Here is a 10,669-nt window from a genome sequence, read left to right on the forward strand (position 1 = left end):
TTGTGGGGTTTACCTTACAACATAAAGCATCTTGAGGTGACTGTTCTTGTCATTTGGAAGTATATAATAAAAGGGAAACAGAAAAATAAAATTGTGTGTGTGTGTGTGTGTGTGTGTGTGTGTGTGTGTGTGTGTGTGTGTGTGTGTGTATGTGTGTGTGTGTGTGTGTGTACAATCAGGGGGTACGAGCAATCAAATATTATGTCCACTTTTGTGCCACCCCAGTTTAGAATGCTTAGTGCTAGTATGTTTCTGTTCACTGGTTAATGATATGTATATATATGTCAGGGATATGATCGAGTCATTAGTAGGGGGTGCAATAAATAATCAGGCAGGGTCTAAATCAGCCATCTAGCATGAAAAACCAATAATGACATATCAAAATAATTGTGTATTTAAGTATTTTAAGAGTTGCTGATTGTAAATGACCCCACAGACTGATAATCTGGCAACACAACAAACTAAAGCTGAAGCTATGGGATTGCCAGGTTTGCAGTTCACTAAATGAGACGAAACTTTTGTGCAATTCAGTTTCGGTTTTGATCAAAATATTGGACAGACAGACATAGATGTGTTGGTAACGTGGCTAAAAAGGCAAGTAAAAAAAGGAATTGCAGCTTTTGTGTCTATTAGAGTTTGCCCACCAGTTCACAGTTCAGCTTAACTGCTTCCTCGCCGCTCTCTCTGACCTTTCTTGGCAGAAAAGCATGAGCGCCGTTCTTTGATAAGTGACGTGAAGTGGCGATCGAACAAAAGAAAGGCTGTGAGATTTGTTTGCGCGCTTGCTTTAAAAAGCATATATGAACACATATCAAAGCAGTCACATGCATTTATCTAAGCCTGTGAAATCTTCCACACACACACACAAAAAAGGGAAAATTTAAGAGTGCTTCTCAAATAGCCAAATTCCACACATCACAGTAGTGTGCTCACCTAGTAACTGGTAAACACACATCAACAATGACTTAAAAGCATTAATGAACTTCGATATATTCTCCAAAAGAAACACTGAACACCCCAGAGGAGTATCGTGCCTTCTGCTCTGGCCTACGTGCCTAATGGCACTGTGTAACAAGCACCGTCATTCCTTCACAAACTATATGCCAGCATGAGATGGCCTTGGCTGCCTGGGTAACACCTGACCAAAATAAATGGCTAAAAACTTAATTGCAGAGATTATGATCGGCCATAAAAGTATGAGTAAATGCATGCAGGGATCTAAGCTCAAGCAAACAATAAAGCCAAAGACCTCACGCATTTCTGCTTGAAAAAAAAAAAAAAGAAAGACGTCCGGTCGTTCAGACTTTACAGCCCAAAGGTGCCCTGGATGCGTCATGCTGTTGCACTCTTTAGCACCTGTGATGTGGTCAAAGTCAATGCGGGGGCGGACAGGTGCTCATCCAACATGCGCTTTGCACATGGTCTTACAACATGAATAATTAATCAAAACCCTAAACATAAAAGGGAAGAAGCCGTTCTCTGGAAATGGAGAAACAAAACGGATGTACATACCAAATGTGACTTTTACTCAACACACTATTATAAGGCTGTGTTACGGTTGCAGTAAATTAACACAATGTTGAGGTTTTCCAGTTTAGAAAGAAATGTGCTGTCTTTTTTCTTCTTCTTCGTCTTCTTGTAAGTTACTGGCAGCTTAGGTTTGCCAATCTGAATGGCAACAAATGAAATGTCATTCTGAATTTATAGATTAAACTGCCAATTTAATATGCTAATAGTTAATAATAGCACATAATAGTTAAATAGGTTCTGCAGGAGGAGCTACAGAACTGAGATCTTCATCATACGACTGCATTTTATATTTATCACAAGATTATAAATCCATTTTGTTTATGGGGTCAGCAGTCACAGCAGAGAAGCCCAATCCACAAGACGTCAAACCCCTACCCCAGGCCTGGCTCCAGGGTGGGACCCTAGCAACCACATTCTGGACAGGGTAAACTGGTCCCTTGAGCTTCTGCTCTAGGGCGCACAAATCCCCCCCAACATGATAAAGTGATGATTCATGACTACTTGAGGGACATGGATACAACAAAGACAAACCCCATTTCAATCTGATCAGCAAACAGACGCCTTATTTACACATCCGGAAGCATTTCTTGCCAGCGGCTAATACTCTTTGAGTTTATCACTCGGTGCATTTATAGCTCAATAAATTACTGATCTGAGTTCTTCTTCCGACACTGGCATTGTGCTACAGATTAACACAAACCCTGCACGGTGATGCTTGTAAATACAAGTAGCTGATGTTTTCAGCTCATTTTAATCATCTGTGGCGGCGGGATTTCTAAAGGTGATTTTGCACTTTAGTCAGAGGAAGAGTCATACGGATCTCACAAATGCAGCAATAAACGGCTGACCATATCTGTGACACTGACTCAACTCAAGACCTGTCCCCGGGGTGTGTGCTGCAAGTAGGAGAACGTATACCCTGTATGCAGAAACCATCGAGATGACTAAGCATGAAGCCTGCTGCCTCTGGCACCGTGTAGACATGTTCCATTCTGTCAGAGCTCTGCAGCACATAGGCACTGTTTCACACGGTCAACCCCCCCCCAACCACCTCTTGGCCAACACAATGGGAATTTTAGTGGCTCAGTTATACCAAGCACTGGCTGCAACTGCAATGTTTTTGGTCCTCTCAGGTAATTCACATACACACACGCACACACATATATATGTGTATATACATATATATATATATATATTTGTGGTTTGGAGCATCAAATACATAACATAATGGGAGGTTTAATACCCAAGCATAATTTTAATAGTGGTTAAATAGACAGAATACATAAAATAAAAGATGATTGTGTCACCCAAATGAGAAAAAAATGCATCGAGTGTTCTTCAAGAATGACTCATAAACAGCTATATCAGGAAAATGCACACCAGATATCAATGCAGGTATTTCCCCAAACAGCAAATATCTCAGCTAAGCAGTCACTTCAGACCAACCCCCCAGTACCAGTGAGTGTGTTCACAGTGTGTGTGGTCTGAGATGGAAAACCCTTTCCTGTATAAAGTCTTCAACGCCACCTACTGGTTAACAGAAATTCATTTGCTGGTTGAGCTCAGTGAGATCAGGAAAAAATATAGACTATAAAACCTTTCACATTGTGGAAAAAGGTCAGAAATTCCCATGAAATACTTCCATAAAATCAATGCATTCCATATTTTATTGCACCGTGTCCCCTGATTTCTTTGCACCCATCCACTCAGCCAGAAAGTTCAGGCCGTGGCCTCCATTCTTCTGAATCTCTTCTGTACATTAACATGTACGCCGTTCTACTGCAACAAAAGAAGAAGAAAGAAAACAATGAAGCATTCTTATATAGCAAACGGCAACATAAATAAGGAAGGAAGAAAAGGAAACCACGATGGCATTTTCAATTCACATGACAGGAAAAGTGAAACTAAAACTTCCAGGTGTTTTCCAGAAACCAGCTTGCTGTTCAAAGACAAGACAACATGACGGACATGACGGATTTCCTCTGTTTAGGGGTTCAAAAGTTTGAGAGTGTTCGTGGCGAAAAACACAATCACCTCTTTAATCAAGACCACGGAGCAGAGAATAAGACTTTGTCTAAAAATCTAAAGCTCCTTCTGCAAGGAGAAAGATGAAAGCTCCATTATGTCAGCAGGAGTCAAGCAAATGGGGCTTTAAATGTTATTATTAAAATCTCTGATTTAACTCTGAAAAGAAGTGGAAGCCAGTTAAAGTGTGATAAAATGGGAGTCACATGTTTGGTTACTCCTTGCTCTAGGCATGGCTGTTGTTTTACAGGGAGTTTTTGAAGGTGAGAGCCCGAATGCAGAGAATTCTCTGAACAGATCTCCTTCATATTTCTCAGAACTATTTTAACTGTAGGAAACATGAATGGTGAAGTCACTAAGCACCTCATAGTTGCATTCTTTCTAACAGTCAGCAGGGGCGACTCTTCTGGATGCAGAAGAGCAGGGTTGTCGGTGTCATTTTACAGCCCACATTGATCTTAAGTGTGTCGGAGAAGTGAACCTGCCCTTACTGTCAGTGTAAAAAAGTTTAATTAGCCAGTTAATCCCTGAAATATCTCAATATAAGAAAAAGAGGTGCAATTCCAACAGTATTTCCTCAATTTTTCTATGTGATAAAGACATGAAATAAATCTGTCAGTACTATCAGTTCTGGTAGCTCATTGCTCACACTGCCCTGTAATTATGAAACAGAAAGTTTGCGTTAATTCACCGAGAATACTTTTTCATTTAGTTCTTTTTCAGTAGGAAAAATTGTAAAATTTGTGAAAATACAGTTAAAATTCTGAAATGTACATCCTCCTTCACATTTTCTAAAACTGTCCAGTGGGAGTCTTTGCCAGGCCGATTCTGGCCCTCGGGCCTTATTTTTGAGAAAAATGATGGCGCTATGATGATGTGTGACCTTCCAGTAGAGGTCCCAACTAAACAGGGAATATCAGGGAGAGGGATAAGCACATATCCCGATTCATCTGGACCAAAAGGACCCAAAAGTGTAAAGTATTTAACGACGCAGCTGCCAGTTTGACATATGAGGCTAGGTGAACTAGGCCTAAACGATACAGCTTAACAGCTATAATGCCATTTTGGAGTAACACAACAAACTAAGAACTAAATCATTTCAAAACTGTGTCCTTTGAACTGGACAGAAAGGACATTTATGGGCAGATTTGTCATTTTTTTCTTAAAAGAGATAAAAGAAAAAAATGATGATGCACAACTATTAAAGATCGCCATGGCTGCAGGTAAACAAACAAACAAAGAAAGCTTAATGGTAGCTTCAGAAGATGTCTTTTCATAAATATAGCAAATTCAATGTGATCAACAGAAAAAGTGACTTTTGCTCTTCAACTGCAGGGGATGGAAGGACATATAAACTAGAGGAAATGGGACGGTTATAAATAGATGGACTGCTGCAGGTTCTTCCTGCAAACTAAATGTAGGTGCTCTGATAATAATAGATGAATATCCTTGGAAAAAGTGGAAGACTAAAAACTAAAGGTTGTTTTTTGGGGTTTTTTTGTATAGTGTTAATTCTGCGGCACGCACTGTCTGGTTAGCTCTGTCACCTCACAGGAAACAGGTCTTGGTTTGAATCCACCGGCTGAAGAATTAAACCTTTCTGTGTGGACACTGCTTGTGCAGAGAGGAGGAACCTTCAGAAACATTTTTTTAAAAACCATCACATCCTCCTGGCTCTCAGCTGTACAACCTCTTGCCCTTTAGTAGGCGCTACAGATCCCTCAAATCAAAGAAAGGCCGACTCTGAAGCAACTACCGCCTTATCTTCCACTCCTGCAATAATTTCCCTTCTGTGTAATATCAGCCAACTCAGCGAGCAGTGTCTTACATTTTTGGTCACTGAACTCGTTCCTTCTTTTTTTATTTACTGTGCAAATGACTATTTGTTTTTTGTTTTTTTTCTCTTTGCATCTGTAAGTGCAGCCATGTAATTTATTTACACACAAAAACATACGATAAAAGACTTCTAATTCTAAAACTAGACATCACGTCCGATCCACACCTCAGTGACGCCTTTTTTCCAAAAACTAAGACCACGACCAGCGAAATGCTGAAAATGATGCGTTGAAATGTCTGACCTCATCGTGGCTACATCCTTCAGCCTGTGGTCTCTCCACACTTTCCTCTTTAAGAACAACACACTGACATTTCGACACAGTCGTGAGTTAGATGAGACTTTTGATATCACTCTCACGTCTGTGCCATATATAAAAAGTTGAAAGAAGCTACTGGGATGTTTGTTCAGCCTTCGCCATCGTCATCTTGGCATTTTGAGGGTGGATCTGACTGAGAAACTGAGAAACCACACAGTCATATGGCAACAGCCTGTTAAAATAAAGCAGGCCTTTACTGTGACTCTAATGCGGATCATAACTTAACCAACAGCCTGTTTTATTCAGTAAAGTAGAAAGTAGCATTAATGTCTCCAGGAAAGCGTTTCTGAAGTCTTTTTGCAACCAGGTGAGTCAAAATAAAACAGATTTAAGGTGCTTCGGTGTCATTCGGTCGTTTATGTACAGTCTATTATTTATGTACTAAGTAGCTGGTGACAGGATGGCAAAAAAAATCGAATGTTTTCAAAGTCTTACTACCTCCTTGCTCCAGATATTCAGACCAGAATCAGACTGACTAGGTTAAAATGTGTCCTCATTAAGCTTTGATGAGCCATTTCCAGCTGCTGTAGACGACTTCATGTTTATGAGTGTAAAATGTGTGAGAGGACTTCATGACCCCAGTCAGAAACTGGGCATTTTACCTGTGTCGTCCTCCATATGTTCTCTGCACTTCTTCCCAGGAGGCCTGTGGATTTGAATAAGAATCAGACAGAAAATTCATCAGAAATTGGCAATTCAATAAAAAGCACAGAGGGTGAAAAAGTTACATCCCTCTCTCCCTTTGATATCTGCAGATACTTTCACATCAAACTGTATACTGTGATTATTTGTAATTATTTTTTTTTAGATCCGATGTACCTGCTGTACGTGGCTATCATCTGCATAGTACCAGCACTTGTTCTCCCTGTGGCGGACGTAAGCAGTATAGTGCCCAAACATTGCATAACCAGAGTGCACGACCACTGCGTACAAGGTGTACCTGCACTCATTCTGGAAGAAAAACAAATATATAATCAGAGTATTCACAAGCAAAAGATGCAATATTCACGTAAAAAAAGAATTCAGACGTACCTGTGCAAAGTTTTCGGAGAACACATCTTGGAGACTCTGGGAGAAATCAAAGGTTTCTGGGAAAGGAACCCTGCAGTCAAGTTTGTGTGTGGAACCGCGGCTGTTCCGAAATCGCTTCAGGTTCATGCACAAGATACGAGGCAGTGAGAGGAGTTTGACACCCTGAACAAAACAAATGAGTGAATGTGAGTTCATGATTATGCTGGCAAATATGTTTCACCCACCCACTCTCGTCCACTCATCCCACTCAGCCCTTTAAATATGTTTTTCTTTCCTCAAAGATATTTTTATTAGATTGAAGCAATGAAGAAAAATAGATACACACAGATTTGTTATACAACAAGCAATTAGATTTCACAATGATTGTTTGAGCTGACACGATAGAATACAGATTAATGACACATTCACATATCTTGTAATTGATTTCATCAGAGCCTTTTCAATGTGTTGGAGGGCGATTTAAACCCGAGTCTCACCTGTCTGGATGGGTTCTTAGTTCCACAGTGTGCACAAAAGCAGGAGTTTATGCCCTTGAGCTCCTGATGCTCAAAGAAAGAGTTCATGCAGCCCTCCTGAAAATATGACAAACGTAACAAAATAAATAGTGAGTAAAATAAACAGTGACAATGCAATACAGCTAAGGTTTGTAACCTAACAAGTCATATGTCATTCATTTGATCTTTTATGAGTGGTTCTGTGCTGGACTATTTGCTGGTGACTCTGATTTTTGTAATCCTAATAAACTTGTGCATTTTCTCCCTCTTTACACTTGTGTTGTGTGGATTTATAAAATCTCCCCCTCCATGTAATACTTCCCAGTCGAAAATGCTGTATTTTATTACACCCATATGATTGGATCAGGATTGGCTAAAATCTTTGGCTTCAATAAACTGTAAAAATGTGAGATTTTAAGATACGGCCTCCAATAAAAGGGAAAAAATAACAAACAGAGATAGTGTGTTTCCCAACAGCTTTAGTATTCTTAAACAAAAGAAGAAGAAGACCCACAAGAGAGTTGTCGTCCTCCTTTACATAAAGCGGCAGGCTGAGCATGTAGCTGGTTTCAGTTTGGATGGAGTTGCACTTTAAACACTGCAGGTGTGTCTCCACTGAAATCTTGTACAGATCCTGAATTTCCCCAGCCTTTCAGAGAGGGCAAATGCAAACAAACACTGTTGCAGATAACACACGCAGAAATGAATAATATTAGAGTAGTTTGATCGCAGTCCAACCAGAACTCTGTTGTCCATCTGCTGGTGAATGAAGTTGAGAATCGAGAGGAACACCTCATCTGCATCATGCTGCACATTAACTGTAAAGCATCATTAGAATGTGTGAAATAAGACACATCGGCAGGAGGTATTTTCTCTGCAAAAGCGTGGCTCTTACGTCGAAAGCGGTTTTGGTCCAGACAGTGGAGGAAGTCACGATGTGGAGCGAGCTGAGGGAGGCCACCCCGCATGGCCTCAAGAACTCTCTTTAGATGCAGCGCGACATTACGAGCATCTCCTCTCGCACCAGCTACATCCCACCTTTTAAAATTCATAAAAGCTTGTTAATATTGTAAACAGCCTTAGGATTTCCACAGTAAGTGGCACTACAACATCACTGAGTCAAGATGAAAGCAGCTGTAGCAATTCGTGTGATTACCTTTCTAGCAGTTCTGCTATTTCCCAGGTAGCAGAGAAAGTCTGCAGCAAGCTGTTCACACAGCATGATAGACAATAGTTGGAGAGGCCTCTCATCCCTGTAAGAGTAACAAGGGTTAAATAACAGCCTGTGACACCGTGAATCAACCCACCAGAGCACCAGCGGGTGTGTGCATGTGTGAAAATAAATAAAAATGGAAAAGCACAGTCAGCTGTGGAGAACCCCGCATTTTTGATATATATTCTATTAAAATAGCAAATCATGGTTTTAGAGATCACAGAGCATGAGGCTTGTTCGGTTTATTAGTTTTAGGCCCCGTGTTGAGCAAATGTGGAGCAAGTTGACTTCACTTCACACAGACTCACGGTCAGTATTTTGGTTTCTGTGTCACTGAAATATGCCTGACCTGAAGGTCAAATGCAACAACAGACAAAAGAGCATTTATGAATCAGTCATAAATTTATGAGGCTTAAAGAGTTCTTTTGAGGTGCAGAAATCCTTTAAAGGTTTGTTAAACAGCATTACCACCTCCTTAACAACCCAGTATGATAAATATGAGTAAATATGAACATGAATATGATCAGTTATATGACTATTAGCATAGTTTAAACAGATCAGCCAGTAAATGATTAGATTATACAGTCACCAGACACTTTATTAGGTACACCTTTTCAACTGCATGTTAACTCATATATCTGATCAGCCAATTACATGTCGGCAGCTCAGAGCATTTAGACATGTAGACGTGGTCGAGTCGACCTGCTGAAGTTGAAACAGAGTTACAGAGTGGGAAACAAAGGTGATTTTAGTGACTTTTAACATGGCATGGTTGTTAGTCTGAGTGTTTCAGAAACTGCTGATATACTGGGATTTTCCCACACGGCCATCCCTAGAGTTTACACAGAATGGTCTGTAAAGTTTGATGTCAGAGGTCATAAGAGAACTACCAGACTGCTTCAAGCTGATTAGAAGAGTAGAAACAGCAACTCAAATATTCACTAAAATTAGGTAACCAACATGAAACTGAGGCTATACTTCACACGCTTCACCAAAATTGGACAATACATAACTGGAAAAACGTTTTCTAGTCAGATGAGTCTTGATTTCTGCTGCGTGAAAGCATGGCTTTTCCTGCCTGCCCTGTATCAACAGTTCAGGCTGCTGGTGGAGAGGGAGTAATGTGGGGGGTATTGTCTTTGGCCCTATAGCACCAGCTGAGCATCATTTAAATCCACAGCCTACCTGAGTGTTGTTGCTGACCATGTCCATCTCTTAATGACAACCGTGAACCCATCTTCTGATACCTGCCTCGGGCAGGTTAACGCACCATGTCGCAAAGCTCAAATCATCTCAAACTGGTTTCTTGAACGTGACGATGAGCTCACTGTACTCAAATGGCCTCCACGGTCACCAGTTCTTAATCCAGTAGAGCACCTTTGGGATGTGGTGGAACAGAGATTCCCATCATGGATGCAAAGCCAACAGATTTGGAGCAAATGTGCGATGCTGTCATGTGAGGAAAGATTCCAGCGCCACCAAGGTGTACCTAATAAAGTGGCTGTGAGCGCATTTTTGGCACACTGTGCACTACATTACTCATGATTGTTCATGACCGAAAAAGCACTACAGCTTTAGAAAGTTAACTGACTAAAATAATTTTCCCTATCTGTGAATAAAACTTGACTTCAAAATTGTTCCGTTTTTATTTACTGTGAAATTAATAACGAGTGCGTCTACGAATCGTTGAGGAGCTTTAATCGTATTTAACAAACATCTCGTGTATTTCGCTGAAGTAGGACCTTTAAACTAGTATTTATAGTTCTCAAGCAAACAGGAAATAATATAAAAACATCACCATCGGGTTGAGAATGATCCGCTTACTAAATAAGTGATTCTCCAGAGTAAGTCCAGAAAAGAAATGGCAGATCCCAGTAGACATCAGTGCAGCCTTCTGCTCTTCTTCAGGGTCTCAGGACGGTCACTAAACCAACAGAGGGTCGAGCGTTTGTTGTACTTCACCCCACTGTAAACATCAGCGCCACAGAAACAGTTCCCAGCAGCAGTTTCATTTTACAGCTTTCTCTTCGCTTTGCTGGAAACGAAACTCACAAACTGTCATGCGCAAACCGGCTAGAACTATGACGTCGACATGTTACGGCGATCACGTCGGCACTTATTAGCTACACAGCATTGGTGACACATGCGTCCAGATTATCTCCACAGTCACAGGCAGTACTCTGTACTCGAATACTGAAGTATTTCCACTGTGTGCAACTTTA

The 10,669-nt window shown here is 40.7% G+C and overlaps 1 protein-coding gene across 4 annotated transcripts; it reads right to left on the reverse strand.

Annotated features, from left to right (window-relative positions):
* Positions 1-2,765: 2,765 nt before the first annotated feature.
* Positions 2,766-10,516, reverse strand: usp18 (ubiquitin specific peptidase 18). Of its 4 annotated transcripts, none has more exons than XM_005740795.1 (10): positions 10,272-10,516; positions 8,391-8,487; positions 8,130-8,272; positions 7,973-8,052; positions 7,749-7,883; positions 7,217-7,312; positions 6,741-6,902; positions 6,528-6,659; positions 6,311-6,354; positions 2,766-3,306 (listed from the first exon to the last, which is right to left on the reverse strand). In XM_005740795.1, exons 1-10 carry the CDS (start codon positions 10,327-10,329, stop codon positions 3,237-3,239), a joined length of 1,017 nt encoding a protein of 338 aa, XP_005740852.1. In that variant the 5' UTR covers positions 10,330-10,516; the 3' UTR covers positions 2,766-3,236. The 4 variants fall into 4 exon arrangements, with proteins under 4 accessions (XP_005740852.1, XP_005740851.1, XP_013768288.1 ...); XM_005740794.1 differs by having other exon boundaries at positions 2,766-3,309; XM_013912834.1 differs by having other exon boundaries at positions 2,766-3,309; positions 10,246-10,301.
* Positions 10,517-10,669: the final 153 nt, after the last annotated feature.

The sequence above is a fragment of the Pundamilia nyererei genome, unplaced genomic scaffold, assembly GCF_000239375.1.
Source record: "Pundamilia nyererei isolate P.nyererei 1_Seehausen unplaced genomic scaffold, PunNye1.0 scaffold00104, whole genome shotgun sequence".
Taxonomy (NCBI): Eukaryota; Metazoa; Chordata; class Actinopteri; order Cichliformes; family Cichlidae; genus Pundamilia; species Pundamilia nyererei.

What these genes read in the sequence shown, in the direction of transcription:
- usp18 (XM_005740794.1), bottom strand. Translation starts at nt 10,329, where the DNA reads ATGTCTACTGGGATCTGCCATTTCTTTTCTGGACTTACTCTGGAGAAT. An exon ending in AGATGGACAACAGAGTTCTG is followed by an intron (nt 7,884 to 7,972) that starts GTTGGACTGCGA and finishes CCTCTCTGAAAG; the next exon opens with GCTGGGGAAATTCAGGATCT. An exon ending in TCTCCGAAAACTTTGCACAG is followed by an intron (nt 6,660 to 6,740) that starts GTACGTCTGAAT and finishes TTTTTCTTCCAG; the next exon opens with AATGAGTGCAGGTACACCTT.